The sequence below is a fragment of the Trichomycterus rosablanca genome, chromosome 13 (genome assembly GCF_030014385.1).
Source record: "Trichomycterus rosablanca isolate fTriRos1 chromosome 13, fTriRos1.hap1, whole genome shotgun sequence".
Taxonomy (NCBI): Eukaryota; Metazoa; Chordata; class Actinopteri; order Siluriformes; family Trichomycteridae; genus Trichomycterus; species Trichomycterus rosablanca.
In genome coordinates this window covers 1,745,887-1,767,077 of record NC_086000.1, presented here as the reverse complement: position 1 = coordinate 1,767,077, position 21,191 = coordinate 1,745,887, and the positions used below count along the sequence as shown (strand labels likewise).

The window sequence follows — 21,191 nt, the reverse complement described above, 5'->3', positions numbered from 1 at the left end:
GCTGATTGGCCGGTCCCTGCAGCCGTGCTGCGTTCACTGACGCCTGAACGTGGTTACAGTTTTCCGTGCTGTGATCAGTATGATGTGTGATCGACAGGCCCCAACACCAAGCTGGGACTGAGATGTAAAGCCTGTAAGATGGGAATCCATCACAAGTGCCTGAACAACGTGGGCCAGCATAGGTGCATGGGCAAACTGGTGAGATTCTATTTTAATTCTATTTATTGTGTGTTATCGTGTGGTACTGATGAATTATTCTGATTATTGATTATTAGTGTGTGTGTGTGTGATGGGAACATGAGTGCTGGTATTTATTTTAGTGCCACATTATTTGCTAGCAGGTGCGATTCATCACTTACCTCGTCCTCCTCCTGTGAACCGGGGTGTGAGGAGGAATCCTAATGAGCTCGATAACTCAGCGTGTGTGTGTGATGTATTTGGAGTTGAAAGGCTTTTGCAAATGAGCATCTATCATTCGAGCATCTTGTAGTGAACTTGCAGGAACTGCAGCCCTGACCACATCTTAGCAAATCCTTCTGGTGCCTCTGTGATCTTAGACTCTCTGTAATTCGCGCCGCACAGCCGGAATATTAATCACGACGTTCTCCCGGCCCACGACGACGGAAGACGACGCCATGAGGTCCCAGCAGAGTTCGGCTTGGACTCGACTTTCCTCTTAACTCGGCGAGTTTATATTTGTAATCCTGGTTTGTTGCTCTTGGCCGGAGCGACGCTTCAGACCAGATGGAGTCTCTGAGTCTCCTGGAGACGAGCGAATGTTCCTCATGCGTGGTTGTTCTGGGCTTGATCTGAATTTCGGTGCGTTCGCTCCGTTCGGTTTGTGGGCAGGAGGTCGACGCGTCCGGAATCGAAGCTATTAAAAACCTACGTCTCCGATTTGTAAAATAAAACCACACGTCCCACTAAAGCGATTTACATTTATGACCGAACACAATTTTGTCTGTGCAACTTGGCAATGGTGGGGCTTGAACCGTCAACCTTCTGATTACTAGTTCAGTACCTTAAGCACTGAGCTACCGCAGCCCATGACGCGACAGAGCGACCGACTGTCCTGTAGCGAGAATTTTACCTTTCACTTAAAGTTTAACTTTATGCAAATTAGGAGATGATCTGGGTGCCATGGCAACCAAAAAGCCCAAGTGATGGTGCCGCTCACGGTGTGACCGCAGGCTCATGATCGATCGCCGATAAATGAGTGAGTGAATGGATGAAGGAGAGAATGAATAAGTGAATGAGTGAGTGAGTCAGTAGGTGTGGGTAAGTGAGTGGGTTAGTATGTGTGAGTGAGGGAGAAAGAGTGAATGAATGCGTGAGTAAAGGAGTAAGTGAATGAATGAATGAGTGAACAAATAAATGAGTGAGTGAATGGATTAATGAGAGAATGAATAAGTGCATGAGTGAATGAGAGAGTGAATAAGTGAATGAGTAAGTGAATAAATGAGTGAGTGAATGAATAAGTGAATAAATGAGAGAGTGAATAAGTAGTTGAGTGAGTGAATGGATTAATGAGAGAATGAATGAGAGAATGAATAAGTGCATGAGTGAATGAGAGTGAATAAGTGAATGAGTAAGTGAATAAATAAGTGATTGAGTGAGTGAATGAATAAGTGAATGAATGAAAGAATGAATAAGTAATTGAGTGAATGAATAAGTGAATAAATGAGAGTGAATAAGTAATTGAGTGAATGAATGAGAGTGAATAAGTAATTGAGTGAATGAATAAGTGAATGAATGAATGAGAGAGTGAATAAGTGAATAAGTAAGTGAATGAAGGAGAGAATTAATAAGTAATTGAGTGAGCGAATTAATAAGTGAATGACTGAATGAATGAAAGAATGAATAAGTAATTGAGTGAATGAATAAGTGAATGAATGAATGAGAGAGTGAATAAGTGAATAAGTAAGTGAATAAATGAGAGTGAATAAGTAATTGAATGAGAGAGTGAATAAGCGAATGAATAAGTGAGTAAGTAAATGTGTAAGTGAATGAATTAATGAGAGAATTGATAAATGAATAAGTGAGTGAGTGAATGAATAAATGAGTGAGTGAGGCAGCAACAAGTACGACCTCTGCTGGCTGCACAGAGTCGGGGGATAACGGAGGTCGGTGTGACTCTGTGCACGATACGGCTCTCCATATGAACCTTGAACATTGTGCAGGAGAGAAGAAGCGGTCGGTACTGCACACAGGTCAGAGGGGGCGTGTTAGTTGCGACCCTCCTCAGTCGGGGGTGGAGGTGAAATACGATCGGGGAATTGGGTACGACTAAAATCGGGGGAAACGCATAAATAAATCAGCAGCGCAGTAATAAACTAAATCCTCTCGTCGCTCACCTCGAGCATTTATTACGCAGCAACAGCGGCGGCATCGTTTCCACTTAATGAGCCGCATCCTAAATGTAACCCGAGAGTTTCGGAGAGGCACTCGAGACACCGCGAGAGCCCTAATTTTAGCTCCGTCTCCTAAATCGTGGCCAGAGTGGCGGCTCATCAAAGCTGATTTGTGATGCTGATTAGGCCTTTAATTCAGCAAAACAAAAACAGCGTGTTCGGGAGCGGCGTAGGGCTTCACGGTGCCAACGTGCCCATATTAGGAACCTGGAACGTTATGCAAATGTTAAGTGCATCATCACCCGTCCAAAAAAAGAAAAGGAAAAAGAGGTAAAGAAGGAAACTGGCAGGGAACGTGAGGTAATCTGGAATCACAGTTTAAAATAAGATGCTAAATTTAAATTTAATTTCATTCATTGTAATTTTTGGTGTGTCGTAAATGCAGTTCTGAAAATGGGTGGGAAAACACATTGGTCACCATACAGGTGGAATTTAAAATGCTAGCCGTTGTGCGACTCCAAGGCCGAGCTGTTGTCCTTCCTAGACATTCCCACTTCGGCCCAGTTCTTCAGAGCAGGGCAGAAATTGGGGATGGGGGGGGGTAGGGGGGTCGTTCTTTCATAGTGGTCACTTTCAGGCACTCATCGAGGTGTCTGGTCGACGAGTGCCGAAGACTGGCGTACGTCCCGTCCCATTTGTGTGAAGCTGCTCTCCTCCTCCTCGTCCATCATCCCTCCCTCCCTCAGGCACGACCACGCCCGGTTGAGTCAACCTGCACGGCGGCACTGCCGAGACACCACTCAGACACCCATTTCAGAAAGTCGTACATTCGTGTGTGTGTGTGTGTGTAGGGCAGTTGTAGCCTTGCAATCAGAAGGTTGTCGGATCAAGCCCCACCATTTGAGCAAGGCCCTTAACCCTCTGTTCTTTAGACTGTATACTGTCACAGCTGTAAGTCACTTTGGATTAAAGTGTGTGTGTGTGTGTGTGTGTGTGTGTGCAGCCTAAAGGTTTCAGGAGGTACTCCAGCTCCCCGCTGCTGATCCAGGAGCAGTTCGGCTGTATTAAAGAGGTCATGCCCATCGGTGAGTCGGACCCTTGTTTGTAATTACGCTCCTGTGTGTAGGGGGCGCCACAGCGGATCTGGTACAGATTGTGGCGCAGTTTTTACGCCGAATGCGCTTCCTGGCGCGACCCTCCTTTGATCTCTTGTGATGGCTGAGCATCGAACAGACTGAACTGGCTGTGCCTGAGGGAAGAAGGTTGAACGGTCACTCGTCGCTGCTGCGATTGCGCCCACCGCTGGCCGGTCGAGGCGCCTGCACGAGAGATGCAGATTCACAGGTGAAAAGAAGCGGCGCATGATAGTGTGGGGCAGAGGAAGCTACTACAATAAGGGAACTGGACATGTCTAGATTTGGAGTTTAGGGAAGGACAGACACTGTTACATGAGGGTCTCGATTGACCCCTCTGTTGTCCCTCCACAGCCTGCGGCAGTAAGGTGGACCCGGTGTACGAGACGCTGCGGTTCGGGACGTCGCTCGCCCAGAAGACCAAGAGAGCCAGCGGTTCTGAGTCGCCGCCCAGAAATTCGGTGAGTGAATAAATATGCTGTACTGCCAAAAATATATAGACACCCCTTTAAGATGTGTGCACATGCAGTCGGAATAGAATATCCAGATGTGTGTGTATACTTTTGGCGGTGTGTTGTAGCTGGTTGCCAGATGTGAACGTCGTACTACTAGAATTAATGTGTGTGTGCACGCACGTAGGTCGGAGGTTGATGGATCCCAGTAAATATTTGGTCCCTTCGTTAAACCGCAGGTGTCCGTCATTAATTAACGACACTTTGATCGAGTGTCTGTGGCAGCCGGGCTGAATTAACGAGTCTCGCTCTCACGCCACGTCGTTACCGAGAGAAATGAAGGATCCTCGAACACTTACACACGCGACTTACGTTTAAATATTAATTACAGTTCTGTAATAAATCGAAAATTGTGTTTTTCATTTATCAAATAGCCACTATATTTAATTTTTGTCGTATATACTGATACATGTGTGCAGTATTTTTGTGCATAGCTCAGCTCCCCTGGAGCAGACAGAGTTGGTCAAGGACCCGACTGTGGCTGCGTAGCAGAGCCTGGATTTGAACCGACAATCTTCCGATTGATAGCCCAAAGCTTTACCCACCAGGCTGCTACTGTAGTTTCTAACGCAGCTTTCTTTGTGCCAGTTTACAGCTCACAGGGGTGGGGGGTTGGGGGGTTGGGGTACACACTCGGTCAGTTTGGGGTGTCTTTGGATTACTTCCGACCATCCGGTCAGTCAGTGGTGGAGGAATACAGAGAGCAAAGCGTGTTCTATTAAATGTGAAGTCTGTTACTGGGTTCAGTGGAGGCTGACGATGCAAAGAGACGTTGTGGTGTGTGTGTGTGTTAATAAGTGATGTGTGTGTTTGTCTCCAGACCAGTGATCTTGCTCAGGTACCAGAAGAGGCAGCAGCTCAAGCCAGCTGGGCTCAGCTCACACGCCAACACAGCGACGACGGTACTGACGCATTCATTCGTTCATTATCTTCAGCTGTAGTCATTAAAATATGATGATGAGTAGTTTTTGTGCTTGAGCTCATAAAAAGGGATGCAGAACGTGCACCGGAGCTTTGCAACTTTATTTTTAACATTATTTTCTTGATGAGACTATTAAAGGGTTACGACGGGTTAGAAGCCTGATGATCCTGTTTATCTGTAATATTTCATCGCTTTTCATCCTGGTTTCTCTTCCCAGTCTTCACCTCGATGGAAAACGGAACAGAACCCTTCCACGCAGAAGACACAGAGAAGACACCAGAGGACCTAGCGGTGAGACCTGTGGTATTTTTATACCCTCCCGTACCTAAACGTGATGAAGCGAGTGTCGGCGCGAAACACCGCCGGGTGTTAAATTAACACCGGTCGCTGAGCTTCTCGGCGAGAACCTCCGGAAATAGAATCGGCATCAGAACGTTTCTTCTCGAACCAGACGGGATGGACGGGAGAATAGAAACGGCGGCGGGTTTCCTGTTGGGGTGCTGAAAAGGGTCGAGGTCCTGAATCCTAAATGTAAATACGGACAAAATCCGGAAAACAGATCGTTTTAAGATTCCCTTGGGAAGAGTGTCAACACCGGTAGTTCAGTAATCGTCCACCAGCCGGCGCTCGTCTCTCTGTTTACATGGGCGAGAGGCTTTGTTTTGCCGGGAGTCTCGCTTCGTTCTCGCCTTTATCTCTGTGTTTTATGCTTCATTAGTTATGGCTCCGAGAAAGAGGCATCTATTGTGTGGCTCTGTGAGGCGTATGTGAGGAATAAGGTGTGAAGAAACACAGCGAGTGACATTCGTAGGTCTGAAGGAAAGCTAAGAGTATGCAGTGAAATTTTGTGTTTATTTACAGCTTCTACATGACAAATTGATGTATCTATTTACGTTGTTTGTTTTACTGTTGATCATATGTGCATGTTTAGCACTTTCGTGGACCTCAGTGCTGCGTGTTTGTATATTTTTGCTCCCCCTCGTAGTCCGTAAAATCGAGGTTCCTCTGTGTATAGACGTGAGCGGGGATTTCCGGGGTCCAGGCACAGATTAACCCGATGTGGCTCGATGTGTGAGTATGGGACCATTTTGGAGGCGGACAGGACAATGCCAATTTATGTCAGTTGGACAGTAGCGCCACCTAGTGCTGCAGTTACACCATGAATTATAGCCAAGGCCTGTGAACCTCCTGTTCTCTGTCCATCTGAAGTTTGGTGACAGTCGGTGCGATACTTTTTAAGTTAGAGCAGTATATATACTATATATGTGTGTGTGTGTGTGTGTGTGTGTGTGTGTGTGCTTTATAGCTCAACGCTGCTCCGCCCTTGTTTTTGATTGGCATCTACAATGAGGCCTTAAAGGAATTCCATATTTTTTTGATAATTATTAAATTTCAGGTTCTCAGAGTTACTTTGATACCATGTGTGTGTATGTGGGGTGAAAATCCAGAGACTCACGCTCCAAAATTAATGTAATTTTATTCATATTATGCAAATTAGCTGAAAATGGAAGTGGGCGGAGCTACGTGGTTCTGTACGTCGTACAGAGTAGAAAATATAGCGCCACCATCGGACCAATCGGGCTGACCTTGAGCGCCTGAGTGCTGGGAGGGAGAAATGACGACCTGCTGACCGAGTCTCGTGTCCGTACGATTCACGGTTCGATCTGTGAAAAATCCTAAAAATGATGCGCGCCAAAAACGAGCCCCTGTCTGTTTGGCGGCCTCGGCGGGTTCAGGCCTCGTGCTGCGGTTTCCTTTCGAGCGAATTAAAGTCCGCGTTTAATAAAGTGTCATGAATTAATACGAAGAATTTTCCTTCGTGCCCTTATAAGGATCCTCCCGGTTCTGATTTACCAAACATCCCAGAGATGCAGTTTTAATAACTCGCCGCGTGGCAGGAACGCATTTACGAGCGCGGCGTTTACGAGGTCACAAATAAAAGCGAATCCCTCGAGGCACCTGACTATACACGGCCTCCTCCGCTCCGCTCCGCTCCTCCGTCCTCCTGATCCCGCTGGTTTGTTTTGTTATTTTGTATTTTCGAGGACGTACGAATTCACGGCACGTGCTGCCGGGTTCAGAAAGTCCACGCGCAGCGTTCGGGGCGGCGGGTTATTTACGGCCGCGGAAAATCTCCGTGGGAAATGACGGACTGTTTCCATGACGAAGCGCGTCCGCGTTTAGCGATTTCATCCATCACGGATTCACAGATAAATAAACAGGACGCCGTTTGATGCGCCGGTTCCCAGCGCTGCTCCTGAACTCCCAGTGCGGATGGGATGAATGTAGTGCCCGCAGTTTCACCTGCCGACCGGCCGATACGTGACGGGCAGAGGAATGAAACGCCTGTCTCCGCTCATTTCACTAGAATTTGGAACATGACTGATGGCATTCTCTTCATTCAGGCACTCCCGCCGGCACATGGGGTCTGTCTGAAGACCTAGTGAGCTGCCTCGCTGCCCACCTGTTATCCAGTCAGATTATCACTTAGAATTAAGGCGCCTCAGTAGGAGCGTTTTAAGGTATCAGAATTTAGACACGCCCTCTTCTCGGGAGCGTAGGATGACGGAAAATGTGTCTATGTAGAGAGATCACATGGTTTTCGGACAAACCCGTGGACTTAACAAGACTTCTGAAGGAATCTTGCAGTATTTAGTACCAGCGCATTAGCAGCAGGTCCTTCAGTTTCTGTACGTTTCTGCCTGCCCATGCTAAGTGCTGGACACACTGGACAGGAGTTAGCATGGGCACTTTTCCCGGCCTGCCCAATCTATGCCCGCCCTTATGGCTATGTCCCTCCAGTTGTCTGGACATTCCTTGGTCGGTGCTTCCTTGCAGCTGACCGGCACAGTTTGGGCGCCACAGTTTTCTCAGAGGCGCCACTTCCTCGCCGGTCTGTTCACTTCCTCGCATGTTAAATAACGACGGAGGACGCGGCCTCCTACACACAGACGTTTCCAGATCGGTCCGGGAGTCCGTCCTGTACGTCCGTCCTGTACGTCTGTTTGAATGTAGGTGAACATGAGCGGACCGAGCTGAGCGACGAAGAGATTCTGTCGGCCTGTAGTCAAATTACAGATGGTGCCAGTGTGAGTGTGCCACATGTTGCCACGCTTCCCAGGTTTGTGTGTGTGTGTGTGTGTGTGTGTACAAATACAAATGTGGTTATTATAGTTAATAGGCAGAAAAACACTCGGTGGAACAGCAGGCTCCAATTTCGCGGTACTTTGAGCCGTCGGGTTCGGGTCCCAGAGGTGCTCCCGGCCCGGACAGGCGCTCAACAGACACGACCGGCCGTGTACGAGAAAAAGACGGACAGACTGCGCTTCAACAGCTAGTAGTGGAGGAACACGGTTCTCATCGTCTGTGAGAATCCACCACTAACTGGTGTAAAGAAGCAGCCGTGTCAAAGGGGACGGGTGCTAGGGGTGGTTTTAGCGGCGGAGGATCCACAGCCATCCACTTGTACACTTTTATTATTTATTCCTAGATTTATAGATGATAGATATATAATATATATATATATATAATATTTAAATAACTTGTTTGAACGTTGGGTGGCGCAGTGGAAAGGCACGCTAGCCTGACAGTGCTCGACACTCGGATTTCGTCATAACTGCTGCAAGTACGACCTCTGCTGGCCGATATGGGGGATGACAGAGAGCGGTGCGTGACTCTCTGTGCACGATACGGATCTCCATATGAACCTGTCTGGTGCAGGTGAAAAGAAGCGGCCGATACTGCACACCTGTCAGAGGGGGTCCGGAGTGGAGGCCTGCAGCAGTAGAGGATGAAATACTAACCGGGTAATGCGATGCGACTAAATTGGGGGGAAATGTTATATTCCGCATTAATATTCCAGTTATAGTTCAATATTTTGGAGCAGGCTAGTGGTCCAAATACCACAAAACTGCACCGAGAAAAATCTCAGACAGAGAAAGTGGATTTTCTGTGGCTTGTTATTGGCTGGTGGAGTCCGATAGCCGATGATGATGATGTGTGTGATGTTTGCAGACGGATGAAGAGCTGCAGAAGGACTTCCTGATCCTCAACACCTACGTAGCTTTGTACAAATTCACCCCACAGGAGAGTCATGACCTGGAAATGAGGTGAGAGTCGAACACAGACGTGTTCATTCATGTTCTGTTATAATATTTACAAACAAAAGACAAATGAGACATGAAGAAGGAAAATACATGCAACACACCCCAAAAAAAGTTGGCGTGTTCCCTCGTGTTCCATCAGCGTTCCTATTAAGGAGACGTTTTAATACTTTGGGAACTGAGGACGCTCATTGTTGCAATTTTTCTCCGTTCTTGCTCGATACGAGAGTCCTGCAGGCAGGCCAGTCAGGCACACGCACTCTGTGAATACAAAGCCACGCCCTTGTAACTCGTGCTTGTAACTCGTACCTGGAAAAAGACGATGCCTTGACGGCCTCATGTGTACCTCTAAAATCCCAATATACGCCCGTAGATCACTCATGCCGTGGGCACTGGCGCACCCCATACCAGTACACATGCTGGTTTTGCACTTTTGATAACTTTGATAACAGTCTGGTTGGTGCTTTTTATTTTTGACACGTAAAATCAGACCACAGAACACGTTTCCGCCGTCTTTCGGTCCATCTCAGACGACTTCAGGCCCAGAGAACTCGCCAGTGTTCATAAACGATTTCCTCTTTGCATAATAAAGTTTAAGATTGCATTTCTTGGTGCAGCAGCAGACTGTTTTAAGTCACAATGATTTTCCTAAGAAGCTAAAAACAGTGAATGAATGAATGAATGAATAAAATGCTGAGGTGGAGTTCCACATGAATCCAGCTCGTTTGTTTTTGTCTCCGAGCTGCTCAGAGCTTCTCAGCTCTGGAATTTTTCACCTCGTCTTCCCACCTTCGTCTCACCTCGGTCCCACGATCACACTTCAGCTTCATCACCTCGTTTCACGATTAAAGCGCGCCGTGTTCTCCTGCGATGCCGTGCGGGTAACAGGAACCGACGGTGTCGAAAAGCAGAAATGAATCGGGTTCTGTTCTCTCTCTCCCTCACGATTTGTTTCAGACCCGGTGATCGGATCATCGTGCTGGACGACACCAACGAGGACTGGTGGAAGGTGAGTACTGAAAAATCACTCACACGTTCACGTTAAGCGGCTCATGATCATTAATACACCCTGGTACCTTATATATTTTATTTATATATTTTATTTCAGGGTATAATCGATGACAGGATTGGCTTTTTCCCAGCATCCTATGCGCACCAGGTGAAAGAGGGTGAGCGAGTGTTTCAGTGCAACCGGACGTTCATCGGCTGTAAGGAGCAGGGCCAGATCACGCTAAAGGAGGGTCAGGTGAGAACCTGTTATCTTCATTATTATTTATATTCATTATTATTATTTACTTAACCTCTAAACCATCTAACCGACCTTTAACCATCTGACAAATCATCTAACTAACTTCTAAACCATCTAACCGACCTTTAATCAACTAAACAACCTTTTATCAACTGAACAAACAGTCTAACCGACCTTTAACCATCCAAAAAATCATCTAACTAACTTCTAAACCATCTAATCAGCCTGTAACCATCCAAACAAACAATCTAACAACTAACCAAACATCTAACCAACCTTTAACCATTAAAACATGTCTAATTAGCCTTTAACCATCCAGAAAAATCATCTAACCAGCCTTTAACCATCCAAAAAAAATCATCTAACCAGCCTTTAACCATCCAAACAAACCATCTAACAACCAAACAAATAATCTAACCAACCTTAAACCACCCAAACAAACCTTCTAACCAACCTTTAACCACCCAAACAAACCATCTAACCAACCTTTAACCATTAAAACATGTCTAACCAACCTTTAACCACCCAAACAAACCGTCTAACCAACTCTTAACCATTAAAACATGTCTAACCAACCTTTAACCACCCAAACAAACCATCTAACCAACCTTTAACCATTAAAACATGTCTAACCAACCTTTAACCACCCAAACAAACCATCTAACCAACTCTTAACCATTAAAACATGTCTAACCAACCTTTAACCACCCAAACAAACCATCTAACCAACCTTTAATCATTAAAACATGTCTAATCAGCCTTTATCAACCCAAACAGACCATCTAACAACCAAACAAATCATCTAACCAACATTTAACCATCCAAACTAACCATCTAACCAACCATTAACCATTCAGTACACCATTTAACCAAGCTTTATCAATCCAAACAAACCATCTAACTAACCTTTAATTATCTAAACAACCCATTTTACCAACCTTAAACCACCCAAACGAACCATCTAACCAACCTTTAACCATTTAAACAAACTATCTAATTAACCTTCAACTGTCTAATCAACTCTTAAGCATTTAAACCATCTAAGCAACCTGTAACCATCCAAATAAACCATTTATTTAGTTTTTATTTTCTTGGTACGATCATGAACTCCAGTTAGGTGTCGGAGTGCTGCACTGTTGCTGTGCTGCGGTGTTGCTGTGCTGCACTGTTGCTGTGCTGCACTGTTGCTGTGCTGCAGGGTTCTAATACAGAACTTATACAATTATCACATTAATATTAAAGTTGTAATTTTTGCTCTGTCCCAAACATAAGAAACGTTCTCTGTATTCAGTGTGATAAACCCTTTTGATCCTGCCATCATGTGACCTCATGCCGTTACTGACGTTCCTCAGATCTGTGTGAGCGGCGAGGACGAGAGGAACGGCTTCATCTTGGTCCTCAGCGGTAAGAAGAGAGGCTTCGTCCCCTGTGACGTCCTGGAGAACGTCTGAGAGCTCAGAGAACCAGAGTGCTCCGAACAAACAAACAAACGAGCTGCTCCGGCCACTCGAGGCGTGATGGGTAACCGTGATGACACACGGACGTGACGCCCTGATGTGGGCGGAGTTTTCTCTTCTGAAGTCTGTAGCCTTGATTTTAGAGACTTGATGTAGAGCCGCTGATGAACAGATGTTACAGGTCTGCGCTAACAGCTCTGTCATGCTAACGTTACATTTAAAAGTATTATTTAGCAGCGACTTCAGTATGAGGCAGGAGGCCTCGTGTAGTCCGGGACAGTCGGGGTCTATAACGAGGTTACGTCTGGGGAAAGTCGTGGCAAAAATTTGCTTCGAATGGCACAAAAAACGAGTGTTACTGCGTCCACAGACTTGTGGGTAGCTCTTGACAAGCTGTTTTTCTTTCTTTACATAATTTTTTCTTAATTTGCTGAGCTTTTGCCGTGCTCTTTTTATTTGCATATATTTAGTTTTCCTTGTTTCTCATTGTTTTTACCTGATTGCGTTATGCGTCCTCTCCACTGGTGCTGACCCGCGCCCCGATTGAGGAGAGCGAACTGACACGCCCCCTCCGACACGTGTGCAGCACCGACTGCATCTTTTCACCTGCACGGGGCGAGTTCATATGCGGATCGGCTTTGTGTACGGAGAGCCGCACCCCGATCAGCATTATTCCTCGACCCTGTGCGGAGGTCGTAATCGCATCAGTGATGAGGAGTCCCTGTCGGGCTCTTCCCTCTCTGTATTAACAACAAGCCAATCGGTGTTCATGTAGCCGCCCGGCCGGATGGCGGAGCTGACCTTCGAACCGACGAGTTCGAAATATCGGCTCTGGTGTGCTAGCGTGTTTTACCGCTGCGCCACCTGAGCGGCTTCGTTTGTAGCTTTCGACGTGCTGGTTTTTTCCTCTTCCGGTTGCTTCCAGTAGCTAGGCTGGTTCGCCCCTCACCGCCCCGCCCCATCCTCGGAGATCAGCCAATCATGTCTGCGCAGAGGCACCGTAGTGATTCGAACCCTGGATCCCCAGGTCTCAGCAGTTTTGCCACCCAAGCACCATTTTTGTACTAACAGTAAAACAACTTACTATAAATAGGTTGTATTTATTTACTGTTATTTTATATTTGCTTTATACTTTTGTATAAGGCGGAGAGTCCTTGGTCCCAGTATAAACAACCAGGCCCGACCTCCTCTAGGCTCACTGAGGCCCCCTGGTGGGCACTATGAGATCAGTACCGGCTTCCTAACTATAAAGAAGGAGGTTTATACACAGCAGCACAAAGTCTGAGTCTAAGAAATGTAGTCAGTAAGGTCGTAATAAAACAGTGTAGAATCTCCTAAAGCGACGTTTGGTTTTAATTTTTATTTAGTGAGTTAATAGTTGGTCACACAAATGTTTTAGTTAGGAATCAGATCAACGTTTGCTGTTATTTTATTTTTTATATTTATTTCTTGAGCAGGTTTGGCACCAAACATGGAGAGTAAAGGCATTAATAGTTTTAATGGGTTATTCTTTATTTAATAAGATATTTTTTATTCATTTATGATATTTTAAGTCTGTAGTTTTAATTATTCATTTAGTTGAAATCTGTACAATTATATGAATTAATTCAGCCCCCCCAGTACATCCAGTAGTTCAGTCAAAATGCTCAGATTGCTAAAATAAATAATCTAACAGTGGATAGTTCATGTGTTTTATGTGAACAAATTTATTTTATCCTGTAACTCTGTGCATAAATATTTTATTTCTTTTTGATTTTTAAGCTTTTAGCTCATAGACACAGTAGAAATTGATGTAAATAATGTTTTATGCAGAGAAATAAATTTTATTTATTGATCTCTGTGTCTCAGATCTTTCATCAGACTCGTCGTGTCGCCGTCCAGCCGCTCGATCACTTTAAAATTATTAAAGATTAATAAAGTTTAAACTGAAGTTTAAGTTAAAAACGCAGCAGTTTTGGTGTGAAAACGTCTGTGGTTTGGTTTTACTGATCCACACGTCAGCTCTCGCTCACTGAGAACATGCCAATTTCCTCAAACCCCACACGCGACTGGGTGGAGACCAAAAATCACAAATAAAAACCGACACACGGAAACGGACGAAAATCCAGTTTAGTTCAGTTCAGTTTAGTTCAGTTCAGCCACCTGATCCTAGAGAGAGAAAATGTCTCGTTTCTTTACGCTCGGTGTTTTGATTCTTCTTTCAGGTGAGACTTTTTATTGTTCATTAAATGTTATTTAAAAGATTTTTATCTATAAAAGAAGGTACTTACTAATAACATACTATAAAATATTCCTTGAGTGTTTTACTTTTTGTAATATATTTATTTTGTGCAAGTTAAAGAAATATAAATTATTAAATTTTGCTTTAAATGAATTATAATTAAACTACAAATAACTTTGATACATAATGTGCAGCAATTCTTTCAGAAACATTTTATACACCTTAAGCCTTGAAAATATATCTTTAATTCTTAGATTAAATAGAAATGTACTAATTTTATGTGTGCTTTGAATTGTGCTTAATAATAATAAAGAATTAAAGTAAAAAAAAATATATAGATATATATAGATTTTTTCATTTAGGCTATTGGATCAGAACCACTGTGACCCTGACCAGCATAAAACGGCAGTAAAAAACACAATAAATGAATTAATGACTGAATAAATTAATATATATATATATATATATATATATACTGTTAAGTTGAATTGAAAATGAACTTCAAATAAAATAAATAAATATTTAAGTGAATAAATTAATAAAATATTTCATTGCACAGCTGTTTTTTTTTTTTACATTTTCTGACTCTTTAAATTTAAATTATAAACAATATTTTTTTTTAGTAGTTTTGATTTTAATGGACAAAAAAGACGATGTTTCTTCAGTACTGCTATTAAAAATATGTAGTAATAATAATAATACGTAATAACTAAAACAATCAAAAATTTTAAAAATAAATAATAAACTGTATAAAAAAATAAAGTGAGTTTTTAAATATATTTTTCCTGTTCAGTAGGAGTGGAGTGTAAGAAACCGAGCTTCAGTGACTCCGACCTCCTGATCCAAACTCGTCAGGATGAGGTTCAGGTAACGATGTGTAGAAATGAGCTGCAAAAGCATGATGCAACCTACACCGTATTTCACAGTCGGCTTTTTCTTGTTAGTACGCAGAGCTTTGATGAATATATACTTATTGTTTAATATATAAATGTATTATTTTAAATATATATTTATTATTTAATATATAATTTTATTTTTTTTAATATGTATTTAATATTTAATATATACATTTATTATTTTAATGAATATTTATTATATAATATATAAATTAATAGTTTTAATATAGATTTATTACTTATATACATTTATTATTTTTAATATGTATATATTTATTATTTAATATATACATTTATTGTTTTATAAATATATATTAATTTCTTTGTTTTTCTTACACACAGGTGAAGGACATGATGGTCTCCTGTCCAGTGTGTGAGATGGTGGTGAACAAAGTGCTGCATTTAATCCAACATGAACTCTCGGGGGTAGAAAACCTAAATGTTCATTCATTCCTTCTAACTAACATCTTCACTCTGGTCAGGGTCGTGGTGGGTCAGGTGCCACCAGAAAACCCAGTCGATCCATCTCGATGCATCACACTCACGCATTCACTGACTCACTCGAAGCCGGTTACATTTCTAAGCTGACTATGGAGAATATGCTAAACTCCAGAGGGGCACTCAAACCCAGGGCCTCAGTACCTACGTCGCCACACCAAAATCTTTAATACAGCTCATCTTTATTATAAATGATCATTCATTCTTACTTAGTGCCTCATCCTGGCCAGGGTCCTGGTGGGTCCAGCACCACCCTGGACTGACTGCCAGTCTATTGCAGGGCAGCACACACTTACCTATTTACTCACACCCGGGAGTCACATGTTCGCATGGTATGGTGGAAACAAAAACACCAGATGAAACCCATGCCATGCAGAGAACATACCAAACTTCTCACATATAGTTTCTGCACCACCGTTGCTGACCAGTTCTGATGTTGATTCTCGAACATAAAGTACGTAAAGGTCATTTTATAAAAAGTCCTGTGGATTTAGGTTTGATCTTTGCGTTCACGCACCGTATGCAAGGGGAGGTTTGTCATGTTCTCCCCATGTACCTGTGGGAATCGATTTGACCCATTAAAGCCCTGTACAGGCTATGCACCCACTCTTCCACCCTGATCAGAACGAGTCGACGATGTTTTATAAATAAACATTTATTTTAATCTTTGACTAATAAACGATTAAAATGAATATATTTGTGTAGGTTTGATGTATTTATTGATGTATTTCTGCAGAACAGCATCGACGCAGCGCTCAACCTGGTCTGCACTAAACTCCTGTTCAAAACCCCCTGTATACACTTCATCAACAAATACAGACACAAGCTGATTCACGCCATCTCGTCTGGGAAGAACGCTCACGGGGCCTGCAAGCATCTGCACTTCTGTAAATGAACCGAGCACGAAATTCAGTTTCTGCCTCTTGTGAGTGGTTTTAGGTTTTGCAATCAGGCTAAAATTGTTTGTAAAAATTAAATAAAGTGTCGCTTTTACCAGCTACATGTACTGTAACACCAGCGTTATGCTTAATTAAACCAATCATGTAATTAAATCTTCTACAGAAAAAGCTTCTCATGGCTTCTAATCTAATTCTTAAGTTCTTATGTTGTGTGCCTTAATCACGTGCTGAATAATAAAATAAAAAATTTCAATCTAAAAGCAGTTTTGGTTTTTATGGCCGGTGACCCTGAACAGTGCCACTGCACGTCTTGCTGATTTCATAAAGCAATATAGCCCATCCCTAACACTTTGTCCAGCTGTTTGCTAGTCCACTGTTACTAAGATCTGGCGTCTGAATCTCAGCGTTGCTATCGTCTGGTCGGACACCGGCGCAGGCATGATTATTATTATTATTATACAATAATGAAATAAAGTTATAACATAATAATAATAATAGTTATGTAAAAATTATAATAATGCAGTAACAATAAAGTAGTAATAACATAATAACAATAAAAGAATAATATATTCATAATAAATTATAATAATACCATAAAATAACATAATAGTAATAATGAAAATTATTACAAGGATAATTTTTATAATTTTTTATTTTTTGTAATCTTTATTATCATTTTTATGTTATTTGTATTGTATTATTATATTTATATATTTTTATTGTATAATTCTAATTCATATTTTTTGTTATTATTATTATTTTATTATTATTATTGTGTTATTACTTTTTATTATTGTATAATAATGAACAATAATAATTATTATAATTAATATAATAAAATAAAAACTATTACATATTGCCACATTGTTTAAACATCCACAAGTCACAAAAACATCATGTTAAATTAAAATTAGTATTTATTTTTAATATTTAGATAGTAAGATATATTATTTAATTATTAATATTATTTAATAGTGAATAAGCTGTATCACTTTTTCCGTTAGAAGTCATTAACCAAATCCAATACCACCAACTCACACATACAATCATAATCAGATACAGTAACACAGACTACAGCTACAGAAGCAGCTTGTTTGTTTATACATCATACATAAACATTATATACATTATTTACATTAATATATACAACGTCCTTAAATTCCTTCGTGTTGATGCTTATGGGTGCGTTTTTGTTCATTGTTAGAGGTTTAAAGCGATTAAAAAGGCATCATTTGTGTAAAAGTGAAGTGGGTGTCTTTACACTGGATGCTATAAGACTTTCTCCCAGTAAAACACAATATTATAATTTTATTCCCTAATATACACACATTTATTTACAATCTCAACACAGGAGGAGTGAATAAATGTAATTTATATACGTGACTGACTTTAGAGCTTTTAAATGCTGTTGTGTTCATGTTTACTGTAGTTACTCTTGTAAATGTAAATAAAAAATTGCATTTTTTTGTTTCCATTATCACAAACTAACTATAGATTTCAGCACATTTACTAAATTTCGCTGTAAATTGTGATGAACGATGAATTTATATTTCTGTATTTCAGGAGCTTCAGTAGAACATTAGAACAGGCGGTTTCACACCTCGGTGTAACGTTCACGCTCTCTCGTACCGCGGTGTCATGACTTTTCGAGACTGTAAAAGCAGAAGCAGTAAAAACGTCGTGATGTAAATTCGTACATAATGTTTTCACTAATAATGACTTCACTAACAGAAACTACAGGTTTGCTAATCATGAGGGCGAGGGGTCGCGTCCCAGTATCAGTGCGTCTCGGGTTTGTGCTGCTCTTCACGGGTAAGTTCTGACAAATTATTACGTTACTGGATATTTTGAAAGTTCTCGTTTTAATTTCTCACCTTTGTGTCGTGTAGCTACTAGGATTTTCTGTCCGGGATTAAAATTCCCTCCAGTGCAAAAATAAAGTCACTAAAACTGATTTTGGTTTTACAGCCTTTCTGCAGGTGGAGAGTTTTCATCATGAGATCCGTCTGCAGCCCGAGAGATGGGTTCTGTCTGCTCCCGCCAACCACTCGCTTCAAACCGTGAATCCCACACAGGTACGTCCTGTCTGTGGGAATTTGTGCCCAATTTGCTGCACTGATGTTGGTCAAGAAAGCCTCAGTCCATGTTCCAGTTCATTCCAAAGCTGTTGAGTGGGGCTTGTTTTATATATGTCTGTCTGCATGTCTGTCTTCCTGTCTGCTCATCCATCTGTCTGTCTTTCTGTCTGCTCATCCATCTGTCTGTCTTTCTGTCTGCTGTCTCTGTCTGTCTGTCTCTCTAGAAGCCTGTCTGTCTATCTGTCTCTTTGTCCGCCCGTCTGTCTCATTGTTTGCCTGTCTAACTGTCGCTCTCTGTCCGCCTGTCTCTTTCTGTCTGTCGGCCCATCTGTCCGTCTCTCTGTCTGTCTGTTTCTCTGCCTGTCTCTCTCTGTCTGTCTGTGCATTGTCTGTAACTCACTGTCTGCCTGTCCCTCTTTCGGTCTGTCTCTCTGTCTCATTGTCTGCCTGTCTGTCTGTCTCACTATCTGCCTGTTTCCATTTCTGTCTGTCTGTCTGCCTTTGTCTCTCTGTCTGTCTCTCTGTCTGCCTCTGCCTGTCTGTCTCTCTGTCTGTCAGACAGTGTTGAGACAGCCATGACCCATGTCCATTATTAAATCCTCCACTTTTATACGTGCTGCTGTTCTCTGTTTCAGGATGACGATGCGCTGATGCTGATTCGACCCTGTAAACTCTGTAAGTTCATCGTTCGGGCGATGAGAAATTACGTCGTGCACCAGTGTGATCAGGTACCAAACAACTCCAATAGTGAATATTTCATTATTCAGTTTGTATAAATATGAATGTGGGTGTTTTAATAAAAAATAAATAAATAAATCTTTCCATTTTTATTTCACTGAATGTGCATACAGTACAAAATACAACAGAAATATTTCATGCAGAGATTCTGAGCTCCCGGGTTCGAATCTCAGCTCTCCTACCGGTCAGTTTGGCGCCCTCTAGCAGGCATAATTGACAAAATTGACCTCCAGTCTGCTGGGTGGGAAAGACCGGACTAAGTGAATAAGAACAGATTGGTGGACTGCACACACGCCGTTGGGGTCCCCAGCAGCGGATTGGCTGCGCTAAATTGGGAGACAAAGGGGGTAAATGTATAAAGATCATAAAAAAAGAGTAATAATTGCTTTGAAATGTCTTGTTGGTTCTTTTTATGTCCCTTTAATGCTTGTTTTTCTTTCTCCTTCAGGGAAGTAAGATGCTGTGTGACGTGTTCGAACCCAAATTACAAGCAACGTGCAACAATACAAGTTTCAGATTGTGTATAAAAATAAGAAAAAAACTTTATAGAAAACCAGCAGAGCAAGTCTGTAAGAAATTGAAGGCATGTAGGAGGTAATGAATGTATGATATTAATCTGATATTTATGAGTTGAGTCTGGTTCCTCTCCAGGGTTCCTCCTTTTGGTCCTGGATTCTGTAAAGTGTCTTTAAAATCATGTATGTTGTAAAAAGTGCTGTAGAAATAAATCTGACTTGACTTGTCCTCTACAAAACAGGTTTTAAAAAGGTTTTTAATTGCTTCTCCTTTTTAACATTTAGCTGATGCTTTTATCTAAAGCAACTTCGGGTATTCGAGCAATCGGGTGGCCACTGATGGGGCTTGAACATGCAACCTTTTGGTTACTAGTCCAGTATCTTAACCACCTTCACCTTCATTAGAAGTACAATTATTAAAAGCAAAAATGGTTTTCTTAACCCCGTGTACAACAATTATTGGCACCTTTTGGTTTAGTACTTCGTGCAGCCTCCCTTTGCTGAGATTACAGCTCAGAGTCTTCTCCTATAACGCTTAATAATACTGGAGAACACACAGAAGACTCCACGTTCGCCGTTCATGAGGAGGATGAGAACCTTGAGCGTTTTTATGACGGATCTCTGGAGGAAGACAGCTCAGGTGAGCCATCGTCGTCCTCTCACTCAGACGAGCCTCTCAGTTATTTTGAGATGGTCAACGCCTTCAGGAGGAAGTAGCGCCTCGCCTCCTCAGGCGAACGATCCCTGATAAGACCAGTAACTCCTCCTGCGACATCAACAGCCTGGACGAGCTGCTGGATGAAGTGAAGATAATGTTAGAACGTAAAGAGAAGCTGCTGGAGGTGGATCTGCAGATACGAGCCTCCAGAAATAAGATCCTGGATGCTGTGAGGAGCAGAAATGTTGCAGAATTTATCTTTGCACGAGTAGATGAAGATCCAGAGGAGCAGGAACGTCCTCATGTCACACCGCATGATTGTAAATAGTTGAAACATTTAATCCAATAAATCTTCTCTGCATACGTGCTGGTTCTTCTGTTCTTCCAACTAGTTAATGCTCAGGTGTCCAAATACTTTTGGCCATTAGTGTATGAACAGAAAATGCATTTCTAATAATAAACAAAACATATTTGAACAATATTATAACATGTACATGTAAATATTCTATCAAATTAATCAAGTTCAAATTAACGCTCAAGCGTCTATATATTTTTGGCCATTAAAAAAAACATGAATCAGAGTCATTTATTTGAATCAGATTCAGGTTCGAATTGAGCTTCATGAACGTGTTTCACCCAGATTCGTCTGGTCAGCTGCTTTTGGCATGTGCTCGTGTAGAGGTGTTAAAGTGTTCACACACACACACACACACACGCTTTAACACACACACACACACGCTTTAACACACACACACACACACACGCTTTAACATACACACAAAATTATATGGACATTCATCCATCTATCAAGCTGGACAGCTGTAGCCTAGCGGTTAAGGTACTGGACTGGTAAGCAGAATGTTGCTGGTTCAAACCCCACCACTGCCAGGTTGCCACTGTTGGGCCCTTGAGCGAGGCCCTCAACCCTCAATTGCTTAGATTGTATAATGTAAGTCGCTTT

At 42.2% G+C, this 21,191-nt stretch overlaps 1 protein-coding gene and 1 long non-coding RNA gene across 3 annotated transcripts in view; both read left to right on the top strand.

Annotated features, from left to right (window-relative positions):
• stac (SH3 and cysteine rich domain) overlaps window positions 1–13,609 on the top strand; it is a 30,601-nt gene extending 16,992 nt beyond the window's left edge. Inside the window, exons 3-12 of one of the 2 annotated variants that reach the window (XR_010014309.1) lie at window positions 98–198; window positions 3,355–3,436; window positions 3,839–3,945; window positions 4,817–4,898; window positions 5,136–5,209; window positions 8,933–9,027; window positions 9,979–10,030; window positions 10,130–10,267; window positions 11,623–11,908; window positions 13,576–13,609. Coding sequence is in view for 1 of the 2 variants with exons in the window: in XM_063007891.1 (XP_062863961.1) it covers window positions 98–198; window positions 3,355–3,436; window positions 3,839–3,945; window positions 4,817–4,898; window positions 5,136–5,209; window positions 8,933–9,027; window positions 9,979–10,030; window positions 10,130–10,267; window positions 11,623–11,721 (830 nt within the window). In the remaining variant the exon portion in view is untranslated. Of the gene's footprint in view, window positions 1–97; window positions 199–3,354; window positions 3,437–3,838; window positions 3,946–4,816; window positions 4,899–5,135; window positions 5,210–8,932; window positions 9,028–9,978; window positions 10,031–10,129; window positions 10,268–11,622; window positions 13,537–13,575 lie in introns of those variants that run through there. The other variant, XM_063007891.1, reaches the window with a different exon arrangement.
• Window positions 13,610–14,692: 1,083 nt separating this feature from the next.
• LOC134325847 (uncharacterized) lies at window positions 14,693–16,321 on the top strand. The gene is made up of 3 exons (XR_010014376.1): window positions 14,693–14,815; window positions 15,187–15,270; window positions 16,079–16,321. It is a non-coding gene; the product is annotated as an uncharacterized LOC134325847 (long non-coding RNA).
• The last annotated feature ends 4,870 nt before the right edge of the window (window positions 16,322–21,191 follow it).